Below are 26197 nucleotides of genomic sequence, written 5' to 3'. Positions count from 1 at the left end.
CGGGAAAGTGCGGCACTTAGAAGAAACGCAGTAGCATAAATAGCACTTGCCACTCTGTCACTGTGATGGGAGCAAACAGTCTCCTCCTTGTGCAGTGTACACCCCCAGCCCGCGTACAGCAGCGCCGTCTCTCTCAGGATGCTCGGCGTCACCCCGATGCAGCCAGCGCCTGGCTTCCTAATCAGCCCCGCAGGCCTAACATCTTGCAGCGGACGCTGGCGGCTGTCAGCCCGCGCCCCTTGGCTGCTCCACAGGGTGACAGCAGCCCTGACACAGAGCCGCTGGCTGCTGCTCCCATCGTGGGTCGCATGAGCTGTCTCCTCGTGGGAGACAGTACTCGGGGGTTGACTAGAGGTCTTCAAGGCACTGCGTCAGGCAGTGTCACAGCTGGGGCAGTTCCCGGGCCTCCAGCAACCTTAACAGGCTCTCTGGGGAAGAAACATCCCAAGATGACTGCTTTGGGCTTCCTGGAAGAAAAGCCCTTTCCTAAAGGCGAGGCTGGGACCCGTCTAATGCACCAAGCGTTATTGTTTGGGAAAGTAAAACTCTACTATGGTGTAACAGGAAATTAAAGGCCTGATACTAACAGCCTTGTTTAAATTATTTTAATTCATAAAAAAAGAGAAGGTAACAAGACAACCTGGGATAAATGTTTTGGTTAACGGATGCCTGCTTATTAAAACGCTCCAAAATTCACGCAGAATGCAGAGGTCAGAGCTGTGGTGCTGGCAGTGAAGGTTAAGGGAGACGGGACAGGAAGGAAAGCGGCACAGCGTCCTGTTGCCCTTTGGGGATGGCACTGTGACAACAGACAGCTGATCTTACAAACTGGCTTTTCTAAAGCTCAGCCGTCTTTCCTCGGCAGTTAATGGAAGGCTGTGAGGGGAAACAGAGGCAGAGGCTCAGCGGGCACGTGGCTGAGGCTCTGCCACATCCCGATGGTCAAGGCAGGCTGGCACCCTGGCATCTGCAGCATCAGGAGTGTTCTCTGTGACCCCAAGGCCTCATGCTTTTGAGTGAAGACGTTGAAGTTCGTAAGACACGGGCAAAACCCTCAAACCCGATGGGCAATTTCACTCTCTCCTTTAAAAATAAATGTACACTGTCAGAAGACAGCAACTCCAGCACTCTGAAAGTCCTGGCGCTGCTGTGCATCAGGGGCCGATCTCCAGTGTCCTCCAGCGCTTCGTCCTGGGCTTACACTGTCTTGGAAGGGGCTGCAGGAAACCCTGAGTCTTAAAGAAATGGAGCCCATGGTTTCTCACACTCCCAACCTCTGACTTCCTAACACTCTAGTACAGATGGTGGATCAATAAACAATTAGAAATGATCAATAAATAATAAAACATAACCCACTGCTTACCTTTGATGTACCAAGGCCCCTAACTGGTTACCTACTGTGGCAAAGAGAAAGAGAAAAGAAAAATCAAAGCATTAGCGAGGATAAACTAACTTCATCCTTCTACGAGCTCTTACCATTTCAGGGGGAGAAAGGACGGCAGAAAGAAAGCAAACAGTAATTTAGGCTCAGTGGCTGAGATGAATGCGTTACATGATATGAAACAGGAGGGGACGCCTTGATCAGCACAGTCTCTAACCCAGTGTCCAGCTGAATGCAGGATAAGAAATTGATCTGTGTGTCCCCATGCTGAGAGGCCTGGGAGAAAATCCTGCCCGCCTAAATCCCTCTAACTTCCTACTGCCCTCCTGCTTGGGATCCCAACTCAATGTAAAGCCGGAGGAGAGGGCTCCTTCTCTCTCTTTTAAAAACAAATGAGAAGATTTACCCTCCTCAGAAGCATTGTTACGGATGCTCAGCGGCAGCTGTAGTCACTAAGAACACGCGCATATGTCCCTGGCGGCCCGCCTCCCCGGCCTCCTCCCCGCGGGCCCACACGGCCGTCCGCACACAGTGGACGTCGGGAACTCGCAGCCGCCTCTCAAGCCCATTTCACAGAGACAACAGTGCCCAACAGCCTCTCATTATTAAAACCGACTCTGTAATCACATTCCCACAAAACCACTTTAGCTACGCTTTTTGTTCCAGTTTCTCTTCTTTCAGCTATTGATGAGTGTCTCCTCCACTGGCCATCAGCAAAAATGATTCTGTGGCATTTCTCTTTTGAAAAATGCAGCTCAGGAAATATAGTCAGCAGACAATAAGTACAAACCCCAAACATATTGCAAAGAACTGAATGTACCTTCCAAGATGCTAAAAAGAGCATTCAAATATGTGTCTTTGGAGAAAGTTATTAAAGAATAGCTAAGAGGAAAGTGGGGAAGGATCCATTACATCAACTTCAGGACAAAGAGCAAAGCGGTTTGATACAGGAAACACACAACTCCAACTGTTCTTCTTCCTGTTCAAATGTAATCTTGTCAGTCTGGACAGGAGCTGGTCAGAGACAAAGGAGAAGAAAGCATGTCGTGACATTCTGAAAGAACAGAGAGCACACAGAAACAACACTAGCAAAAAGTAGGCAAAGCTACTGAGCTCCCTGACATTCCACCAGGTATCTCTTCTGGATCAATAGCAAGATAATGGTCTGCAGCCAAATTATTGACAGTATATACTGTTAATCTGCTTGTCTCAGGGATAAGAGCATTGTTTTCTAACAGACTCTTAAAATGTTCTCTATGCACATCTACTTGGATTGTAACAAATGCTGCTGCTTGGGAGAGAGAGTGCTCACGACTATTTCACCCCAAACCCTAGCCCAGGACAGGCCTTGCCTCCTCCGGAGGACTGCCCAACACTGAAGGCAGAGGGAAGGCAGCAAACACCTAGCACAGCGAGGCAGAGGGCCTGTGGGATTGCATAGCGATTCTGGCCTGAGGCAAATGCAGCTCCCCTAACTGCCATCAGGACCGTCTCGGGGGAGTAAAGGAACCGCTGAAGTCTGGGGAGCTGAATGTCTAGAACTACGAGGTCAGAGGAGAGCTGCCCACTAACCAGGCCCCTGGCCACCGCCTGCTGGGTCCCAGACAGCAAACGGCCCAGGACCTCTGGATTCAGCAGTCTCAGAAGAGCTACAGAAACAGAGCAGAGGGCAGCGCTGCCGCAAAGAACCCCGCTTGGGCAGAACACTTCCGCTCAAAAGCCATTCCCAAGTAACCATTCTACTCACCACCAAAATGGAAATTCCCTCTTGCTGACAAAGTGTACACTGGAAGCGTCACGTACACAGTACCATTTGTGACACTCTGACAAGTGCAGGTGCCCACAGAGATGGAAGGTAAAATTGCACACACCATCACTCCACAAATAGACAGACTGTGGGGGCCACACCACCCAGGAGAGAAACCAAACCCAGACCCGGTCTACCCGGTGGGCCGACGGGAGGCTTAGGGGGGCCCCCTCCCCCACCTCGCCTGGGGCACACGCTGTGACCCAAGACTGAGGTTCCCCTCCCTTAGGACACAGTCGCGTTTGGCGCCTAAAATTGAAACCCAGCATGGCCAGGAGAGGCCCCGGCTCACACAGCAAATGGGTGTCCAGCTCCAGGACCAGGACCTCTCCTCAGTTCTCCCTGGAGGAGGGGCACGGCAGGGAGGCCGGCGGGAAAGCCTATCAAGTTCAATTTAATGTAACTGCAGTCATTTTACTGCAAAGGAGGAAAAGGCTGAATAAAATCAGTCCTATTTCCTGCTAATGGTGCGAGCTGGCCGACAATGCCTCACCCTCTTCCGAGCTCCCCTTAGCTCAATTCCAGCGCACCCACGTGCACAGGGGCAGCTCTCATTTATCCTGCACACCACATAATAAGAGGCTGCTTGGGCTGCGCATGGAAAATGAATCTCACAGAGAAAGAGTCATCCTACAACGTACGAAATTCTTTCTAAAGAGTAATACTCTGCCAATTTCAATAATGCTCCGAAAAAAAAAGTCAGGTGGCCAGAGATATTAGTGAGGAAGGAAAAAAGCCTTTTTCTTCTCCCAAAGAAACGCTAACAAAGTTATTTACTGGGCAACACACCCAGCTTTCTAAGAGGTGCCAGCCCTGTCACCCGCTGGCCCCACACGCCCCAGGAAGGGGAGCAGCCAGCGCTGCTCAGGACGGCAGGTGCGGCATGGCTGGGGTCTGCAGAAGCGCAGGTGAACAGCTCAGCTGGGGGATGGCACTTTCTGTGCCCGGCAAAACCTCAGCAAACCTTGCTCTGGCGCCTGGGAGTCCTCACGGCCCCTCCGCCCACTGTGCTGGGGAGACACAAAGGCTTCCTGTGTCTTGCTGCCTCCCAGAGTTCAAGCGGAAGACCCCTGGCAAGTAACCGGTTACTAATTTTTTTTTTTTTTTGTCTTTTTGAGACACTAATTTTACTAATTTGTTACTAATTTTGCAAATTACGTATTTTTCAAATGCGAGAGAAAATTCAAGTTTATCCCAACCTTGTCGCTCCTCCTGGCAGTCTCGCGCCCTTTTGCAGCCCGCCGGTGCCTCCCTGCACAGCCCCGCGCCGCCTGCCTGAGAGGAGGGCGCAGCCTGCTGTCTTGGGCTGCGTTCACTCTTTGTGGCTACGGCTGGGCCTTGCAGGTGCTGAGCTCGGGGCCAGGCCCGAGGATGCAACAGTGCAGGAGAGGCTGAGATCCGGAGGCGGGATGGCGAAGAGCTGCGTGATCTGGAAGCCTCACCTGGCTGGGGGAGGCTGAGCTGGGACTAGGCGCCCTGAGGAGTGCGGGCCACGGCCTCCCCGAAAAGCCGTGCAGCCACAGTGAGCAAACACCAACTCTGCAACCTTCCACTCATAGCACTAAGCTGTTTCTTCATTTAAGCCAGTAAAATCAGGATAGGGAGTCACAAGGAGCTTTATTTGAAATTGACACAGAAAACAGAATGTAATACAGTAAGGGTGTACATTTCCTAAACCTTTTCAATGACACATGCTTTAATATGTATATGCCGACCAGTTCTGATGGAAAACTGTTTACTCAGATTGTTAGTGGCATTTATAAATAATGGATAATCTCATGACATAAATGTAAGGAGCTCTAGCTCACAGGTGAGGAAACAGGCTCAGAGATGTTAATCCCTGCCTAGAATCACACAGCTAACAGCCGGCAGAGCTGGGACTTAAGCCCCAGTCGATGCAGCTTCCCTTGCAATGTGGTCTTGTCCTACCCCTCCTGTACCTCCTGCAGTGTTCAACCCTAACCCCTGCCATCTCTCATCTACTGTTTATCCCAAAAATGTTGGTTGGCCTTTTGTACGCGGCACACTTCTGGGAGCTGTGTCCAGGGTGCTGCACAGACTGTATGTTCCTTTTTCCCCGCTGAGTAATACTCTGTGACACAGCTGACTGTTTATCACTTCACTGGCAGAAGGACATCCATTCTGGAGTTGTCAGGATAGAGCTGCTGTGAGGTTTGTGGAGAGGCTTTTGTGCAAACATTGAGTTTTCATTTCCTGGGGATAAAGGCTAAGGGGTGCAACCATGGGCTGCATGGGACACGTGTGTAGTTTTGTAGGACTGTGAAAACACTCTTGTGGGGAGCCCATACTGTCACAGTAAGTGTTACAAGCTTCCTAGGTTGGATGGATTCTCACATCCACCTGGGGTAGAAAAGCTACTCCCTAAGAGCTCTGCAAATCCAGGGACCCCGTGAAGCGAGCGCCTCTGCTGCCCTGGCTAAGGGGCTGAGCATGCGCAGACCTGCTGGACTCCTGTGAGAGCCAGGCCCTACTCCGCCCCGCTCCCCCTCACAGGAAAGAGGCTCTTGCATCCCTCTGCCTCCTCACATGTGCACGGGCCCCACGCAATGCCCCTTTGCTCCTGAATTTCCGTCCTGAGAAGGGCAGATGGGGCTGGGGCAGGGCTGCTGCTGATAAAGTCAGACTCCTGCATGTCACCTGGGGCTCCCCAGTCTAAGACCCTCACACCTGCCCAGGAAGGGCAAGAAGCCAATGGACAGCCTCGCAGCAGTCACCGGCTCCCTATGCAGCAGCCCAAGGGCAGTGCCCAGGCACCAACTCACTGCGCCCCTCACACCCGGCTCTTGGGCCCACTCTCTGCACGGGCTCAGGCCCTGCTCTCCACCCTTCCAGCGGCTACCCTGAGGTAGGGAAAGCACTGCACTGCAAAGTCCCACCTCTCTCCCCTAACCGGACCTCTGGGACTTGTGGGCCTAGGCCGCCGGGCAGCAACCGTCCTAGACCTCGGCACAGCCAGCTCCCCTCGCCTGTCTTGTTTTAAAATGTTATCGAGGGACAGGATCTCACTAAGCTGCCCAGGTTTCCCTCCAACTCGAGATCATCCTTCCTCAGCCCAAGTAGCTGGGATCATAGGTGTACACCACTGGCTGGCTATCATCTCTCTTCTCAGTCTGGGATTTAAAAAACCTTTCTGCTGGGCACAGTGGCACATGCCTGTAATGCCAGCCCTTGCAAGGCCAAGGCACGAGGATCCTGAGTTCAAGGCCAGTGTGGGCTACATAATGCGAACCTGTCTCAAAAAGGAGGGGGCCTGGGGGTGCAGCTTGGTGTGCAGGCCCTGGCTTCCATCCACGGTACAGAAAACTAAAACAAACAAAACAGCCCACCAAAAAAACCCAGTAAACAAAAAACATTTCCTCCTCCCTCTGCTTTTTCTTTCTCTTTGCCCTGTGCTACAGGGGTTGAAACGAGACCTGAGAAGGATCATAAAAGTATTTTCTTCCAATCTTCCTTAAATATTTCATCTGATAGTATGCCCAAGAAATCTTTCTTTGCCTCAAAAAATACTGTCAAAATAAAATGAGATTCCTGGTACCCCCCACAAAATAAAATAAAATAAAATAAAATAAAATAAAATAAAATAAAAGCAGGTGGTCATGGTAGTGCACAAATGTAATCTCAGCACTGCAGAGGCTGAGGGAGGAGGATCTCCCAGAGTTCAGGGTCAACCTGGGCTACATAACAAGTTCAGAGCCAGCCTGAATTGCACAGTAAGACCCTGTTTCAATGAACAAAACCCAAGGTTGTGCTGTACCACACCAAACAGGATCACAAAAGCACCAGAGACTTGTCCTTGGGACGGAAGGTGGCTGTATTTCAAAGTCACTTGGCAAGAGCAAGGCTCCACACACCTCCAGGTCAGGATCTGGGCCCGTCATAGTGTGGGGAAGAGGGTAAGGCATGGCCCCAAGGCTGCACTCCCTGCTAGGAGTGCTGAGAGGACACTGGCCTCTCCATATGTCCACCAGCTCAGGAGCAAACACGAGGTCACCTGGCTTCTGCGGGGCGAGGACAGCAAAGTGACAGGACCTGCCATGGCTTAGGAGACTGGTTTAAGGACAGTGGCAGGGACTCTCCGGAGGACAAGCAGGTGTGAGGACCAACTGCCATAGGGCTAGCGCTCTACGCCCGAGGGCATCGTCCAACTGAACGTGGCTATGGCTTGTTTACCTCTGTGTCTGGCTGCTCCAGAGATGCAGCTGCACAGCTGAGCAGTGGGACAGGGCCTGCAGCCCAAACTATTTACTGCCTGGTGCTTTAGGAAAAAACTTATCAATTCCTGGCTGAATTTAAGTTAGCTAATACTTTGCTGACACCATCCTTTCCACTGGGAGCCTACCTCTCACAATGCTAAAAATGCTAATGGCCAGGCGTGGTGGAGCACACCTGTAATCCCAGCACTCAGGAGGCTGAGGCAGGAGGATTGTTGAGTGTTCGAGACCACCCTGGGCTACAAAGTGAGCTCAAGGCCAGCCTGAACTGCATAGCGAGACTCTGTCTCAAAAAGACTGGAAAAAAAAAAAAAAAGAGAGAAGAAAATGCTGATGATTGGACTCAGTGAAGGAAAAGTTAAGCAGGACAGTTCCTGCTTCCACTGCCTGTGCTTGCGGAAACAAGGATCGCTGTCTCGGAGACACCAGTACAAGAGGTGCGCGAGAGCTGCTAGTCCCTGCAGAGCAAAGGACGTGACAATGGGCCACTTCTGCAACTCGGAGGGCATGTGACCGAGTATTCCCGGTGAGGCGAGTGTGAGGAGGGGCCGGGAAGCGGCAGGCAGGCGAGACATCCCCAGGAGGAAGTCACAGCTGCCAGCCAGAAGGCAGCCAGGGGCCGAGCCGAGTGCAAGACTGGGAGGACGGCGAGGTGGCGGGCAGATCGGAACTACCTGGGTGCCGAAGCTCACACCCACCCCACAGGAGGACTCCAACAGGTCAGACTGGCTCCAGAGCAGCGCGAACTCACCCGACGGAGCGCTCCAGCAAGAGCAGGGCGGGACCCGAGCTGGTGCGGTGCCAGCGGCACACTTCAGACCGTTACAACGTGCAGGTGTCAAGAATGCAGATGCTAATAGTAACAGTGGCTCAGTCGGAGGCTGGGGGCCGCAGGAGGGCTGTTGCTGCCAGGAAGGACATCCAGCAGGCCCTGAAAGCCGGGCTACGGGCTCCAAGAGGATTCTCACAGGCGGCTCGGAATGCCTCTCCCCCCGCCCTTTCTACATCAGGACGATGTGCATCACAGTCTCACACACATTCGCTGCTCCAACGCATGCACCTGCCCGCAAACCTCCCCACCCCAAATAAATCCCACTGTCAGGTTCCTTCGAGTTAAAGTCAAAGCTAACATGTTTTTAAGTGGGCCTGAAGAGCACCTTCCATGTTTTGGGGCACGGGACCTTGCCCTCTGAAAGGTTAAAGAACTCTGCTCCCAGGAGAGTGAGAAAGTTCAGGTTGCTAAAGAAGCGATCTGGGAGCTTCAGTCCAGAAAAGCCCTGGCCAAACCAAACAAAAGCCTTGGAGATCGCTGCCACCACGAAGGAAGTGCTGGATTTGTGTGTCCTGCTCCGCCTCGGGGCTTTTCCAGACTTTGCTCACACGAGAGCCCCCACGCTGTGAGGCACAAAGTAGCCAGCACAGGTGCGCACGTGAGCACCGGCCCCGCGGAATCTGTGGCTGATTTCCTCTCCATCCTCACTGCCACCAGAAGACAACGGACACTGTGAGGCTACGGCAGGCCCCACATAGGGCTCCCGGGCTCCCAGGCTCCCAGTGAATGACAGTAAGCCCGATTTCTACACATGGAGAAAACAAATGTGTACAACTCTTCTTTAAAAGTGCTCAACAGGAGAGGAAGAATGGCTGGCTGTGGTGACGCATGCTGGTGATCCCTGTAATGCTAGCACTCTAGAGGCTGAGGCAGGAGGATTGCTGTGAGTTTGAAACCAGCCTGGGATACGTAATTAAAAAAAAAAAAAATGAAACAAGAGGAATGATTTTATCAAACTGTTAAGCAAAGTATAAAAGGCCTGAGGAAATGTCCTGTCCTTCAAACAGTCTGTTGTCCCACAGGCCGTGCGTGTCCGGAGAAGTCTGCAGATCTGTAGAACACAGCCGGGCTCCTGCTCGGCCTTGTCACTGTGCCGAGGGGAAAGGGCAGCCACGTTTCTCCTGTTTGGAGAACTTACTCTCCAAAGGCAGACATGAAGCACTAGGATTCACAAGAAAGCTGTAACACACGGTGCTGCAGGTGGGGCTCTGGCCGCCTGGCAGCCCTGGCTACATCAGCTCCGTCTGCTGCCTGCGTCTCTCTATTGATGAATGCAGGGCCTTTTGCTGGGTTTTTCAAATGGGTGTGCAGAGCACTGATGGGAGGCAAATGTCTGCACCAGGCTGTCGGGCTCCATTTGCAAACATGAGGCGTTCCCTTTGCGTGGCTCCCTGCGCAAGGACATGGTGACTACCTGTTTGCTGCCCACCTAAGGGTCAGCCCTTCAACAGCAGGCAGTGGGTGACAAGGCTGAGCTGTCAGGGAGGGAAGGCCGAACGAGTTGTAAAACACAATGATCTCGACTTGTGAAACACTGGGCCGGGGAGACACTGTTCATCAACGAGACCTGTGCTCAGGAGCGGACAGTTGTTTTACCTTTACACTGACATCCTGTGGGAGGGAGAAAGCACAACTGCCCTCCGTGTGCAAGGTACCAAGGTGACCGTACGTTGCACTGCAACTCATCACTGGGCAAGCACGCAGACACCTCCAACACCAGTCGAGTAGAAAAAGCTCACAGGGCACTGGTGTGCAGCAGCAGTTCCAAGAGTTACCTCACTTCAACGGCCCTGGAGTGCAGCATCCGTGTGTACGATCATACACAGATTTTTTTTTTTTTTTTTTTTTTGTGGTACCGGGGATTGAACTCAGGACCTTGTGCTTGCCAGGCAGGCACTTGTGCCACTGAGCTATATCCCCAGCCCCAAACAGCTTTAAATAGACAAGAACTTCCACAATCAAGTGAGCACTTTGCCTTAAAGCGCTTCACCCTGTGAATCTCAATAATCATCCCCAAAACGTTCCCACATCTAAAAACAATGGCCATCTCCTCTTTCAGAATTCCCAGAGACCAGAGGACTCAGTCACACTAAGTTGTACTCTACATACAGAAAAGCACGCACTTGTTTTGGAAAAGGAGATTACACAATGTATACTACTCTGCACCCTGATCTTTCCACCTGATCTATCACAGAAGCAAACACACAGGGGCTGGGGATTTAGCTCAGCAGCACAGCGCCTGCCTGGCAAGTGCAAGGTCGTGAGTTTGATTCCTGGTACCGGGAAGGAACAAAAAAAAAAGCAAACACACACACACACACACACACACACACACACACACACACACACACAAACCACTGGGTACATATGCAGACCAGCAGAAAGAACAGCAGAGAAGACTCACGCGCAGCCTAGGGCACTCTACCCCTTGGAGAGCAACACAAGACAGACACGTGAAAGGGAGCCAAGCACGGTGCAGAAACACATGGGCAAACTCTGCTCAAGCACTACTTCTAAGTGGGCTCAAGTTCCTGTTGGCATGGAGCAGGCAATACAAACCAACCAGTAAAACAATGAATGAATGGATGAATGAATGGCCTGTCACAAACAGGGATGGCGACAACCCTGCAGTGAAACTGCGGAAAGGTCACTGCCTCTCTTCCCTCTTCTGGAGCTCAGGATGCAGCCACTGCTTCCTCAGGGCCACGTACCCCGTCTTTGTTCTCCTCTGGAGAAAGTGGGAACTTCAGCCCCACTTGTGTCCCGGAAGAATGGGGCGAAATCGAACAAAATTCTCATGTGACTCCCGAACAGATGCTGGAGGCCCAGGCTTTGCCTCGGGGTGCAGCTGAAAGGTTTCCCACGGTATCGAGGTGAACAGGAACTTAAAGGCTGGTGAACTGCTGAAAATACCACCCTCAACACTTCCCATCTGCTCTTCCTCTAACGGGTGCCGGGGAGAGGCTGGGGAGGGGATGGCCTGACACACAGTCAAGCTAAACTGGCAGGTGCACTGCCATCTTGAAAGGCAAGACATTTGTGGCAACCTACCTCCATCGTCCAAGGGCCGCTTCTGCACTCCATATCCATACACCGAGGGGTCCACGAGAGGTGTGGAGTTATTCAAGTGAGGAATTGAATCAATTTTAGCAGCGATCTACAGAGAGAATCAGATTTAAATGCTCAGTACATTCACAGGAGAAAGGGCGGAGTCCTCTGTACGGGGCCCTTACCACAACTCTGCCCGACCTGGAAAAACGCACACCACTGTCGTGATGGGACAAACCTGCCCCCTAATTAACGTGGCTTTCTTATGGTCTTAATAAAAATGTGTCTTTAGAAATAAAATACTTTCCAAAATGTGTCTTCTATAAGCGAAGTATTTTAAGTAGCTACTAAACAGAATAGGTATGCCACAGTTTAAGGGGGGGGTGGTGGTGGGAAAACAATATGGAATTCTTTGTTGGAAAGGTTTTATCACAGGATTTCTTCCCTTGTGCAATACATTACTCAAGAATTTCAGAAAGGAAGCCTGGCATGGTGGTGCTCAGCTGTACACCCAGCACTCAGGAAGGCTGAGGCATGAGGACTGCCAAGTTCCAGCCTATCCTGGACAACTCAGTGACTTAGTAAGACTCTGTCTCAAAATAAGTAAAAGGAACCAACCATAAAACAAAAAAAAGGGAGAGGGGCTGGGGATGTAGCTCAGTGCAAAGGCCCTGGACTCAACTCCCATTCCCCCAGTCCCCTTGTTTGCTCAGAAGTGACAACTCTTCAGATCCATCATCCTAAGAACTTTAAGGTCTCTCAGCCGAGGGTGTAAGCTACAGACACATGAAGCTCCTTCTAAAAGGATGTGTCTAGGCAATTTCCCGATGCCTGCGTCAGACAGAGGGAGACGTCTGCGAGCTTCCTCGCTGCTAATGCCATCAGTGAAAGAAAAGGACACAGCTACTGACAATTTTCTACAGAAATAAATGGGAAACAGGACTCACTTGTCTACCTTGTTCACAGCAGGAAATTAAACTCGATCTTCACAATAAGCCAACTCTCCTACAAGCAAAGGTAGCAAAGACCTGTCTACTGATCTCAGCACAGCCCCCGGCTGCCCTTGCCACACAGGGTGGGTGGAGAAGCAGCTGGCACAGCTCCCGTACAGCAAAGTCCCTACTGGCTGTGTTGAGTTGGTTCCCAGGAGCCTGCGGCTGCCTGGGACCAACACAGAGATACACGACCTTCATCAAATAAACGGCCAAAGAAACTGTGATGCTTAAAACCGAGCACTGGGCTCAAGATGCCCAGCACGCTGGGGTCAGGGGCTCCTTGGTCTCCTTCCGGCCGATTTTAGTTCTGAGACAGGAGACAGCCTCTCTTCTCAATGCACAAGATCCCCTGGGCATGATGCTGATTACTCAGTGTCTCAAAAGATGATAACAGTTCTTGTACAAAGAGTACTCTGGACACTAGAAATGCTTCACAAATAAGCAACTCCTCAACCAAATGTGGTCCTGGGAGGCCACTGGGAAGAGGCAATGTCCCTGTGGGACCTGAACAATGACCAAGAGCTGGCCACAGCAAACAAAAGGAAGACGGTCCTGGGCAGAGTGAACAGCTCATACTGAAGGCCTGAGGCTAGAGCAAGTGTGAGCAGAGAAAAGGGTGGCTACGTGGTAGGAAGCAGCCGCGTTCTGACAGGCAGTTCACTGTGGGCCACTGTAAGGAGCTCAGGGTTTACGGAATGGTTGATGGGAGGCTACTACAGGCCTTCATCAGTGGAGAAACGCGCTAAGTTTCTGGATAAACACTTGCATTTCTGTATTTAAAAGAGCTCCTTGACTGCTACATGGGGCACAGATTGTAAGGGGACAAAGGCAGAGACGCAGTTAGGAGGCACTGCTGTGGTCCAGGTCAGGGGTCAGGCAACATGACTGCTGAATCAGCTGTTTTTTAAATAAGTTTTAAGCCAGGGATAGTGGTGCACACCTGTAATCTTAGCATATTGTGAGGCAGAGGCAGTAAGGTTGCAAGTTTGGCCCACACTGGACAACTCAGTAACTTAGCAAGAGCCTGTCTCACCTACAATAGCAAAGGCAATTCTGGACAACAAAGGCAAGGCAGGGGACATCATAATCCCTGACTTCAAAGTATACTACAAAACTACTGTGATAAAAACAGCATGGTACTGGCAAAAGAAAAACAGACCCAAGGATCAATGGAACATATTAGAAGGTACAGAAACAACTCCAGACATACTCAGCCACCTTATCTTTGATAAAGGTGCCAAGTACATGCACTGGAACAAAGATTGCCTCTTTAATAAATGGTGCTGGAAAAAACTGGCTTTCTACATGCTGAAGATTAAAATTAGAGCCATATCTTTCACCATGCACTAAACTAAAATCAAAATGGATCAAAGATCTAAATATTAAAACAGAAACATTAAATCTACTGGAAGAGAAAATGGGTAAAACTCTTGAAGACACTGGTGTAGGCAAAGACTTTATGAACAAAAGCCCGATTGCAAAGGAACTATCACACAGAATCAACAACTGGGATCTCACTAAAAAGCTTTTGCGCAGCAAGAGAAACCACCAACAGAGTGAAGAGACAACCACAGAGTGGGAAAAACTTTTTGCCAGTTGCTCTTCTGACAAAAGACTAACATCTAGAATATATAAATAACTCAAAAAAATCAGACTCCCCCAAATTTAAAGACCCAATCCCAAAAAGGGCATCTGAGATGGATACTTCTCAGATGGAGAAATACAAAAATCAAATGAATATATGAAAAAATATTCAACATCACTGGTCATTTGAGACATGCAAATTAAAACAACGCTAAGATTTCATTTCACTCCAGAAAGAATGGCTGTTATCAAGAAATCAACTAACAACAGGGCTGGGGATTTAGCTCAGCAGCACAGTGCCTGCCTGGCAAGTGCAAGGTTGTGAATTCGATTCCTGTTACCAGAAAAAAAAAAAAAAAAATCAACCAACAACAAATGCTAGCGGGGCTCTTGGGAAAAAGGAACGCTTCTCCACTGTTGGTGGGAGTGCAGATTGGTGTAACCACTGTGGAAATCAGTGGGGAGATTCCTCAATGAACTAGGACCAGAGGTTCCATTTAACCCAGATATTCCCCTTCCTGGTATCTTCCTGACAGAATTAAAAGCATCACAGTGACATATGCACTCCCATGTTTACAGAGTACAGTCTGTAATAGACCAATCTTGGAAACAGCTCAAATGCCCATCAACTGGTGAATGGATAAAGAAGATGTGGTTTTTCAATACAACAGAGTACTACTCGGCCATAAAGAAGGATATGCTCAAGACATTCCTAGCTAAACGGATGCACCTTGAGACCATATTTTTACATGAAATAAATCAGACACATGCACTGTTTCTCTGGTTTGAGAAACTCAAACTGCAAATAAGGACCAAAATGTATAATAGGTATTATGTAACAGAAGAAAATGTTCAAATGGGGAGGATGAAAGGGGAGGAGGAAGAGGGAAAAGAAAGAAGGGTAAAATAAAAAACAAGTGAGAAAAGCAGGAAAAAAATGGAAACAAAGCTTTTGTACACGGGGAGGGGAGGACACTTGAAGGGAGGTTAGTGAAATGGGAAAAAAAAAGAAACAAGTTATATCATGTGCGGGTACAAATTCTCTGTGATGAATGTGAACATCATGTGTATCTAAAATGTACAATAAAATCTGATTTTTTAAAAAAAGAGTCTGTCTCAAAATAAAAAAAAAACAACCAAACAAGGGCCAGGGACACAGACCCACGCAAAGGCCCTCAGGTGAACCTCTAGTGCTGGGAAAAAAGTCCTAGCACGTGCTATGGCTTAGATCTTAGATGTCCCCCACAAAGCTCAGGTGCTCATAGGCGGGGCTTGTGAAAGGTGACTGAACAAGCTCGGTGCTGTGACGTGAAAGTGATGTTAGGAGGCGGGCCTGGCTGAGGCGGGATGGGGGAGTCGCCTGATTGGCTCTCTCCCATTCCCCAGGCTCCCTCATCTCTGCTTCCTGTCTGCTGTGACGTGAGCAGCTCTTCTCCGCCCAGGCCTTTCCCCGTCACCTTCCTGCCTTCGAGCCAGCCAACCACAGACTACAACATGGGCCAGAGTGCCTCTCCTTCAGGCTGCAGCTGCTGGGTGTGGTGTCCCGGCCCTGAGGAGAACACAGCACGCTCACCTGTTTCTGTGTGGTCTGTGGCTGCCTCTGCATGATGGCAGCGTCACCAGGAGCTGCGGAGATCGCACCGGGCACAAAGCCTGCATGCAACGCGTGCTATTACACGGACCTCGAAGGGCACCTGGCTCACCCTGTCTAGGCCGGAGAGGATGGAAGTCTGGACAAGTGCCTGTTTACACCAGCCCCCCTCCCCTAGCCAAGTCTCCGGGTAGGAGCGTCTGCTCTAGAACAGGACTCTGACACAGAAATCCTGCGCCACTGCGTTCTGCCCCTGCCTGCAATCTCCCTCCAGATGTGTTCTGGATAAGCCTGTGCTGGGTGGCTACTCAAGATGCAAACGCTGCTTTCAGGCCTCAGCCAGCACAGCGGATGGATTAAAAAGGTAAGAGCGCTGCAACGTCTTCTACCCCACAGAGGCCCTTTCACAGTGGCATGATAAGCTAAGCAGTCAACGGCTAGAGTAAGGGCTGTCAAGATTACTGGTCCCACACCAGGCACAGTGACGCACACCTGCAATCCCAGGACTCTGGGAGGCTGAGGAAAAGCACTGGGAGTTTGAGCTCAGCCTGGGCAACTTCCGTCACTTACTCAGATCTTGTCTCAAAATAAAAAATAAAGTAAAATAAAAAATGGGCCAGAGATGTAGCTCATGGCAAAGCCCAAGGGTTCACTGCCCAGAACTGCAAAAACAAACACACGGCTGAAGATGTAGCTCAGAGTAGAGGCCCTGGGTTCAATCTCTAGAACTGAAAAATACAAAACAAAACAGGCCCCAAACATTCCCAGTAAACAGTGAAGGTGACTCCAGTGATTGCAGAACAGAACAAAAAGGAGCGAAGGCGCCATGCTTCTCGGTGAAGTCCCGAGCAGCAGACAGTACTACGTATCGAATCGCATGCCCAGACAGACAAGACCCCACACGCATGAGCCGCAACATCCCCGCTTCTTTCTGAGGACAGTTCCTAGCTTCCGCCTCCTTGCCCTTCTTTCTAAGGGAGGGAATGTGAGCTGGGCACAGTGGCACACACCTGTAACCCCAGACAGTGCAGAGCTGTGGCAGAAGGATACACATGTGAGGCCAGCCTGGGCTAAAGAAAGACCCTGTCTCCAAATAAAATAAAAAATTAAAAAAGGCTGAGGACATAGCTCATATAACTCTGTGGTACAGCACTTGCCTAGCTTGCATGAGGCCCAGGTTCAATTCCTAGTACCGAAGGAAGGAAGGAAGGTGCTGAAACATGGTACTGAGCCCTCAGGCTCCCTTATAATTTATACAGTAGTGTCATGCTTCTTGATGTCATTTTCCCAATAGCTGATATTTTAGAAGTTTATATTAATCCCCTATTTCTAATTTTTATTAAACTGACAGGTATCCTAAAATGTAACTAAAGCTTTCAGATTTGTATTTTTTAAATTCATACTTGCTTCAGTCATCTATAACTTTGGAATTTTCCACTGCGGTGGAGCAGCACGGGATATTTAAAAGGCATAGCTCTGAAGCCAGAGAACTCATAAATGTCAGCTATGAGCTCAACATTAACTCTATAATAATGCTGTACTTTACATTTATATTGTTACACACTATATTCCAATACTGTAAGCAAACATCATTTCTCTATTATGTCCATTTAAGACAAGAAAAACTGCCTCAGAGAAACTGAGGGACCTGCCCAAAGCCATCACCATCGTAGAAGAGGCAGACACAGTACCAAAACCTGGGCCGCCCCGACGCTATGCAGCAGTGATGGTAAACCTTTTAGAGCTTTTAATGGTAACAAACAGCTGGCTGGGACATGCGTGCCACCGGTTCACCACCACTGCTCTATAGAGTCTAGGCTCCCTAATCACTAGGCTCCCTCCCTGTCCTCCACCTACTACTTCCTTACACATCTCAACTCCTGGCCTCCTGGCCCAGCTGATGGTTCCCAACAGTAGCTACTCCAGCCTTTAGCTCAGGAAGAGCACCTTCTGCCAGAAGATGAGTCACTGAAACAACCACTCTAGTCCCTTGTCTGCGAGCGTGACCTTGAGGGGACTCTCTCTACCTCACAAGGCACTCTCCCCCATTGTGTGTGGGGGAGACAATGGGTTATCTCACTCCCTGCACTATTTTCAGCACAGTGATAGATGAAAAGTAAACCAACGCCAGACATTTAGCCTCCGCTGCCACTACTCAGAAGATGTGGGGGATGGGAGCACCGTCCCAGGAACGGAGTCCTGGTTTTCCAGCTAGCGGTTCCAACACGTGACCTTGGGTAAGTCCTTCAGAGGCCCTGCCGCATGGCACCTGTGCAACACAGGGCAGGCTGAGCCCATTTCCCAGAGACACACGCAGGTGATTCTGGGGGGTGCACCCATCAGTGCTTGAAAACTTAATGCCTTGTTTTAGTAACTTTTTTTGGGTGGCAGTTTGTTTGAGACAGTGTTTCACTATGCAGTTCAGGCTGGCCTCGAACTCACAGTGATCCTCCTGCCTCGCCCCCAACTGCGGGGACTACACGTGTGCACCACCATGCCTGGCTTGTTTTAGTAACTTTCTATGTGTGACAATGTTTTCCACTTATGATAATGACTTACTTTGCTTTTAAAAACATTTTAAACAAATCTAAGTTAAAAAAAAAAAAAAAAAACAAAAAACAACAAAGCATGAAGTGAGTAGTATACTGAGGGTATACTGCTATGGTAAAACTCCTGAAGGGAAAATATCGATTTCATAAAGTAGCTCACCTTACAGATTCCAATGGGAAGCTGTGGCACCCTCTACAACGTACATTCTTAGGACTTCACCACGTAATAAAGATACAGTTGATTCCCAGGGACACAGCAAGCAGAGGGTCTCACTACACCTGGGGCACAGAGGCCCAGCCCACAACACTGCAACCTGGGCTCTGCAGCCACCAGAGCCACCCTGACTAGGAGAACGCAAATACGCAGGGCGGACCAAGCAGCCCCTGCTCCCCAAGGCTGGAGAGAAGGTATGTGCGAGGGAGGAGAGCCTAGTGTGGCTAGGAGTAAGTCCCAGAGAGAGGGCCCAGAGTAATGGTGCCAGAGCCAAGTCCTACTCTCCCACCCCACTCCCATTAATGTCACAAAAGACAGTAGCTCAGATTTATCGAGCACTTACTAAGTGCCTGGCAGTGCCCTCGTTTAATCTTCACTGACCTTACAAAGTAGCTGCTGCTCTCTTTACTATGGGATTTGGAGCCAGTCCGCCTGGCACTGTATCCATGGGGATACAAGGTAACAAATATAAAGCGCCCAGCAACACCCTGGACACAAAGTAAGGAACCCTGAAGGTCTGCAACTGTAACCTTTTACCGAAGTATAACAGTGACACAGAAAAATACACACACCTTCAATTTACAGCTCACTGTATCTTCAAAAACTAGAATGCCTACATAGCTGGCAGCCAGATGGAAAAACAGAACATCCGGATGGTGTGTATCTCAGTGGCAGACCTGGCAGAGTATGCGCTTGGCACTGCTGACGCCCTGGGTTCCAGCCCAGCACGGGAGGGAGCGAAGGAGACAGAAAGTTACTGGCACGCCAGACGCCTGCCTCAGGCTCCCTTCAGCAGGCACTACCTACTCCCCACCATGACCCCCACCCATTAGGGCAGAGACCCAAGATTAGCTGTTGTTACTTATTTATGTATTTATGGATAGTCTCACTAAATTGCCCCGGCTGGCCTCCAACCAAGATCCTCCTGCCTCTGCCTCCAGGGTAGCTGGGATAATAGGTGTGCAACACTTCTTCCAGTTTACTATTGTTTTTAAATTACTACCAGCACATTTCCTTTTTTTTTTTTTTTTTTTCTTTTTTGAGACAGGGTCTTGCTATGTAGCCTACGCTGGCCTCAAACTTACAGGGCTTCTCCTGTCTCAGTCTCTCGAGTGCTGAGATTACAGGTGTGCACCACCACACCCAGCCTGATTTCCATTTCAAGGATGGGGAAACTGAGGATTAAAGAAGTTAAATGACTTGTCCAAGTCACCATGCTAGTTAAGTGGCAGATCAGAATTTTACTGACTTCGAAGCCTGGATTCAAGGTCAGCCACTTCACAATATTGCTATCCATGGGGACTTTAGGACCATCAAATGAAGAGAACAGATCTAAGAATTCCTGCCTGGCACCCAGCACAGAACAGGCGCCCTGAATGGCAGCTATTGTCATCAGGGAAGAGGCCCTGCCCATCCTGCCCTATTTACTGGCATAAATCAGAACAAGCAATCCTATGATGATGGAGACCAGACTAACCTAGCAAGGAAACCACTTTTCAACATGCGGAAGATTTGGGTCCAAGAACCACTGCATGTACAGGATTAACTGCGTATGTGCCTTTTTGAGAAAATAGCTTTATTTCCCTCTGTCTCATTATTTTCAAATATGAAGTAAGTATCACAGCCCTTGCTCCGGTGTTTGTGAGGATGAATCTAGCTCCATTATGAGATGAAACAGCTATAAAGTTGTCTGAGTCTTCGCACTGGCTCAGCACCCAGCCACAGGCCAGACTTGGTGGCTCCTGAAATAATGGAAAGTGATCTAGGGCCAGGCGTGGTGGCGCACACCTGTAATCCCAGCACTCAGGAGGCTGAGGCAGGAGGATTGTTGCGAGTTCCAGACCAGCCTGGGCTACAAAGTGAGCTCAAGGTCAGCCTGAGCTGCATAGCAAGACCTTGTCTCAAAAAGAAAAGAAAAAAAAAAAAGTGATCTGAACCACACTACTGCTTCTACCAGCACCACTCAGTCTTGCAAGTGATTTGTCACAATCCATTATTGGAACAAAAGTACAGTTCATGACTCCAAAAGTGGTAACAGCTATTCTTCCCAATCTTTATAATAAAATTCCAACTGCAAAACATTTTCAGTTGGAATAATTCTAAGGTAAAGCAACAAAAGGATTGCACAGAACACAGGATAGAGGAAGTTTGAATACAGATCCAATATAGGAAGAAAAAGAACCACAATAATATGGTCAAAAATTTTTTCAATTCCAGCTAGACTGAAGCTCTGAACGCTCATGGATCTGGGACAGCTGACAGCATCTAACACATCCCCTAAAGTGCTGCCTCTGGGTGTGTGTTACTACAACTGGGCCCAGGGCTTATGTATATGCTAGGAAGTACCGTACCACCTCGCTATATCCACAGGCTACGCACTGTGAAGTCTGAGTCACAGAGTATGACCTGGTCCCATGAAAGGAGGGCACAGCACCATGTAACTGCAGCACACTTACAGTGCACACCTTCCAGCCATGCAGGAGTTAATGCATATAACCTACTAAACATGCCCAGAGGCGCTGCAGTATAGAAGCCAATTCAACTTTACCCAGGTATATCCCAAACTTATTTGCCCCCTAACTCTTCCATGGATAATCTGGTAATTAAAAGCCTATACTCAAACCCTTTATAGGCAACCTAGCTCAAGGTCCTGCAACTACTTGCAGGACTCAGACCCCCCTAAGCAACCATCCAGAGTTCTTTCCATCAGAAATTTCAAGGAAAAAGGCGAGATGGTGGGCTCGCAATCTGGAAAGTGATCAGCAGTCCATCAGGAATCTCAATAGGTATGAAAGAATACCAAAGCCTGGGAGTAAAAGCAACTCAGCTGAAGCCCATGGGAAGAAGAGGCAGCTGTCCGGCTCCTGCCGGTGACTGCCATGCAGAATGTGAGAGTAAAATGGTCAGAGCTTTGCTAAAGAAGCTAAAATCTCAATTTTTATGCAAAATCACTCTCATTTATAAGTACTAGTATTGTGTGGGTCAAACAGAGCAAGCCTCCAATGTAAATCTTCTCTAGCCCATGGGCCACTAGTCAGAGAACTGTGATCTAGATATCTACAAGATCACTGAAGCGGGCTGGGGATATAGCTCAGTGGCATAAGCACTTGCCTGGCAAGCCTGAGGTCATAAGTTTGATACCTAGTACCAAAAAAAAAAAAAAAAAAAAAGAAAGAAAAGATAACTGAAGCTTCAGAAGAAAGCAGAGTTTGACAGTACACCTGGAATATCAGATTGAGTGAAGTCTCAGCTGAAAACGACACATCTCAGAAGCAGTTGGTAAATGGAGTTCATTTACCATCTATTTCTCAATACCAGTAAAAAGTTCAGCACTCCCATTAACGCACAGGGACAGGCTCCACGACATCACTGCCCCCCTCTTTAAGGAGGACTCGCTCTTTGCAGGATACTTTACTGGATCCCATCAAAGCAGAGATACAGGAGCGGTCCGTAGATTGCACACAGACACTGGTTTCCTGAGAAAGCTACTGAGGGCCCAGGCAGGAGTTAAGTACCCTGTAAAATGCCTACTTGAGTGACTCAACCAGTGGACTGTCCACAAGACAGTCTCAACAGCATACAACTGAAATCTCTTGAGCGTCCAGCACACTGAGTTGTACCATGAGTCAAAATCACGTGTATATTGAATGGGCAAAGGCAGAATCTCTCAAGGTGTAGCCAACAGCCAATGAATGGAGCTTGTTCTCTGCACACTGTTCTCTCAAAGGAGATTCAACGCTGGTAGAAGAATCAGCATCTTAAAGCACTAACTAATTAGCCCAAGGTATAAGGACACATTCCAATTATCCACCGCTCAGGCACAACGTGGGAAACGGCAGCATGGGAAAGCACTTTCAGAGGACTGCGAATTTCTGAGGCAACACACGAAAGGTATGAGTAAAGACTAAGTTCTAAGCCTGAAAAGTCAACAAAACATTCCTTCTATTGGTTTTACAGTGGCTTGGTGACAGTCATCTGGGTGCAGGGCCACCATGATACTGCACTCTATACAACAGAATATGCCAGTTGTGCAGTGTGGAAGGGCACTGCCTGGGTCTCAACCAAAACAGGAGCTTAAAGTCCTTAAAGAGCAATAGCAGAGCCAGGCACAGACCTGGCAGATCAAGGCAGGAGGATTGTCAGTTCAAGCCCAGTCTGGGCAACTTAGTTACTTAGCAAGACCTTGTCTCAAAAATAAAAAAGCAAGGGGGCTGGGGATTTAGCTCAGCGGCTCAGCGGCTGCCTGGCAAGCACGAGGTCGTGAGTTCGATTCCTGGATTCCTGGCACCGGAAAATAAATAAATAAATAAATAAGCAAATAAATGGGTAGGGAATGTGGTTTAGTGTGAAGGCTCTGGGTTCAATCCCAATAACGCACACACACAAAACAGTACTAGCAATCTGGCAAGAGAATCTCTTATCTTTTGATGAGGCCTGAAAGACAACTGGCCCAGCCCACAGAAGGCTCTTGGGAATCTGTAACTGGTAGTAGCACACTACTCCATTAACATCTGATTGGCTGGACTCACTGACAGGTGCTACTAACTACTGGTAGACTTCCTGGGGAAACTGCAAGAAAATAAAACAGCCTTGTATCTGCTGGCCCATAATCTCAGTGATGTCCCTTGTAATTTAAGACTATAGGACACAGGTACACAGTATGGCCATGGAACAGGATGATGCGTACCTTAGCTTTGAGCCCACATCCCACCTTTATTATGATCCCGCCTTCTCTAAACCAGTTGAAGAGACATTTCATGTATGCTAACCAATGACTTGGAAGAGACAGTCATGATGTTTCTAAATACGCAGTTTTAGATCTTCATCAACAGGACTAAATCAGATCACGTTTCCTAAGAATGCACGTAAATTACCCATTTGTGTCAAACACTATTAATTCACAGGACCTCCCAGGACCTACTGGAAAAAATATTTCAATTTCATATGACATCCTCAAAGACTCTCTTTTGATCTAAGAATACAATGCCCAAATAAACTAACAGCAATCTACGATTCATGTTAGGAAGAGTCCAAGAGATACATAAGTCTCGAGGCTTCAAGATGCCGGAAAGGAACCTCAGCGGATTAGGTGCTGGATTCTCCATACCAGACTTAACAGACTACAGATTCGAAGTCCAGTAGGACCCTAGTACGATTTCCTGGAAAAACTGACTGTAAGACAGGTTACAAACAAATGTCCTACAAGCTTCCCAGAAGGCTCTTTACAGACTTTCACTGATATTTATGAGTACAGATAAATGGGAGGAGGGACGTTCTGCAGCCATTTAAATAAGAACATAGACTGTCTTTTCATTTAATAGGAGGAAAAAAAAACCCCACAACTCTACAACATGCTGTGTATTCAATGTGAAGGACAACCATGCCCATCCAGGGGTCTAAATAATCTGAGCGCCTTTGAGGTAAGCCTTACTACAAGCACACAATATTACAGATTTCTAACATGCAATCCTTGCCCAATACAAATCTATAAAGTAAACCTAATATTACTCACAAACCTGATTCTTCTTTAGTTTTTAAATGCCATCAAATCCTTGGACACAGTAAGGACCTTCAGCTGTTAAATTCAGACGGAACACAGTTACAGCCCTGGCTCCGGCGGGCTCATGACTGCTCCAGTCAATGGTGCACCTCACAGCTGAGGACAAATCCCATGAAGTTTTCACTGCTAGGAGTAAACACCATTGCTTCAATAATCCACATCAGGTCAGCATTTAACAGAGGGTCTCCCTCTTGAGCAGGCTGTCCAAAAATACGAGTTCAACCACTGGCTCAAGAAAAGCACAGTCTTCGCAATAGTTCAAAATTCATTTAATGTTCAACTACAGGCCTCCTCTAAACTGAGGGTCTGGGTTCTTTTAGGATAGTGACTATAAATCTTCCTGGACACAGAAGACCAACAAGGTGACTGTCACACACTGCACAGAGTGAAAGCCATTACATTATTAGTAACCAGTGAGAAACAAGGTTCAGGATCCTGTACTGTGGAGGACAGCATAGCAATGTCCCAGCAAGAACGATGGAAAAGGAGCTGGATGGCACGTTCATCCATTACAGGCAGCTGGTTGCTCTGAAGTCTAAATAAGATGGACACTCACTACTGTACTGGTTGACAACTAAGCAACAAGTAAAGATTCATCAGAAAATTTTAGGTGGAAACAGGTTTGCAAAGTTCTGGGATCCAATGTAATGTCTACAGGAGCATCAGTGTTAACATGAAAAGTCAACGTCTAGGAGAGAGATGGAATTCCCTCCCTTGGCATATTGAAAGAGATGGAAAAACCACATCTTCAAGCGCCCAAGTGGAGACCTTCTTCTAACACAATGAGTCCTGCGGCTTTCTGTTAGGAATCAAGCAGTCATTAGTTACAGCCCAATTTTTTTAAGCATCAGTGCTTACAGGAGCAGATGAAGACAAGCAAACGAAGCAGTTTAAGTTTTAGGGCCAACCTGTAAGTTTTAGACACAATACTGATCTGTTCTAAGCATCATGCCAGAAACCAGCGTGTATTTTGGGCGGGCCCTACATTCATTCTCCAGGGAAGCTTGTAACCTCTTAAGAACCAGCTGACATCTGACAAAAGTGCACGACATTGTCAGACGGTAAAATTTCGCTGTCTGCCCAAGTCCACATCACAACCTCTCTAGTAGAGGAAAATTACTGCCATGAACGAGTTCTACTTCTTAAGGACCATCCTTTAAGAGGTTCTTTAAGAGGTTAAGCACCACCCTCTAAAGAATACCCTAAAAATAAAATATCCCAGGGTTTTTTCCACTCCACTCTCGAAACACAGAAAGTCCAAAGACGGGTGTTTTCTAAGGTTTAACAAGCTGCTCACTGGGCGTGAGACAGCTGCCTTTCGTCTACACCCGGTTGCTCACCACGAGCTCCACAACGCCCTCGCGAACCCCCGAAATCCGCGCTGGCGACCCTGTGTCTCAGTCCAGCCTGGGCACGGGGACGCCCTGGGGCAAGCGCAGTGGGCAAACTCTATCCTGGCGGCTTCAGGCACCTGGGGAGACCCGCCCGACCGGCTGGGCCTGGGCCTGGGCCTGGGCCTCGCGGCGGAGCTGCATCCCGGCCGCAGCAGCCCCGCAGACACCCGGGCTAGCTCAGGCGTCGGCTCTGCCTGCCTCCCGCCCCCAGGCCCGACCCCCTCCTCAGGGCCCGGCCCCGCCTCGGCCTTCGCGCTCCCGCCAGCCGGCTGCAGCCGTACCTGCCGGACCCGGTGCAGAGCGTCCACAAAACCTTCGGCTTTCATGCCCACCGGAGCGCTCTGCCCCTGTACCAGCTCCGCCATTACCACCACCGCCGCCGCCGCCGCCGCCGCTCGGCTCCCGGGTCCGGCCTCCCACCCCGCTTGGGGACCCGTAGCCGGAAAGGGAAAGTCTCCCCACTTCCGGCGGAAGGGACGCTGGGACGCTCGCTCGAGGAGAGCCGCGTCCGCGGGGCGGGGCGGGGTCGGGGCCGGGGACTTTGGTCCAACCGGAAATAGGGGCGGGGCTGCAGCGCGAGGGGCGGATCCAGGGCCCTGGGCACTTTCGGCGTTGAGAATCACAACCCAAGTTAGGCAGAAGGGCATTGGTACAGGTCGGTCCTGATGTCTTGACTAGCGCTTGAGACTCGATGTGGCCGACGGTGCCCGACTGTCTGAGTTTGGAACTTAAATGGGGAGACGTGACTTTTCTAGGACAGCACCCCCCGCCCCAGCTGTCAGGGTTTTCTGACTCTTGACAGTCCCGCCCTGGGATGACCACTGGGCTAGAATATTGGGACGAAGCGCCTTGCAGTGGCACCGTGAGGACCAGATTGCGACGTGGAGGGCCAGGAGCATCGCCAAAGGATGTTAGTGCAGGGAATCCCCGGCCCTAGGCCAGGTAATGTTTGCAAGAGAACGGGCAACACCACTTCTGCCTGAGTTGCTTGGTGACATCGCACGTCTTCG

At 49.4% G+C, this 26197-nt stretch overlaps 1 protein-coding gene across 4 annotated transcripts in view; it reads right to left on the bottom strand.

Annotated features, from left to right (window-relative positions):
- Fubp3 (far upstream element (FUSE) binding protein 3) overlaps positions 1-25648 on the bottom strand; it is a 47226-nt gene extending 21578 nt beyond the window's left edge. Inside the window, exons 1-3 of one of the 4 annotated variants that reach the window (XM_005408344.2) lie at positions 25469-25648; positions 11304-11409; positions 1364-1397 (exon numbers count right to left, since the gene is read on the bottom strand). In XM_005408344.2, coding sequence (XP_005408401.1) covers positions 1364-1397; positions 11304-11409; positions 25469-25552 — 224 coding nt within the window. In that variant the 5' untranslated portion in view covers positions 25553-25648. Of the gene's footprint in view, positions 1-1363; positions 1398-11303; positions 11410-18614; positions 18647-23749; positions 23842-25468 lie in introns of those variants that run through there. The other 3 variants (XM_005408345.2, XM_013506716.1, XM_013506715.1) reach the window with 3 other exon arrangements.
- Between the last annotated feature and the right edge of the window lie 549 nt (positions 25649-26197).

This window comes from Chinchilla lanigera, unplaced genomic scaffold, assembly GCF_000276665.1.
Source record: "Chinchilla lanigera isolate Chin_1 unplaced genomic scaffold, ChiLan1.0 scaffold00112, whole genome shotgun sequence".
NCBI classification, from domain to species: domain Eukaryota; kingdom Metazoa; phylum Chordata; class Mammalia; order Rodentia; family Chinchillidae; genus Chinchilla; species Chinchilla lanigera.
The sequence above is the reverse complement of the archived record's forward strand: the minus strand, read 5'-3'. Positions and strand labels throughout refer to the sequence as shown.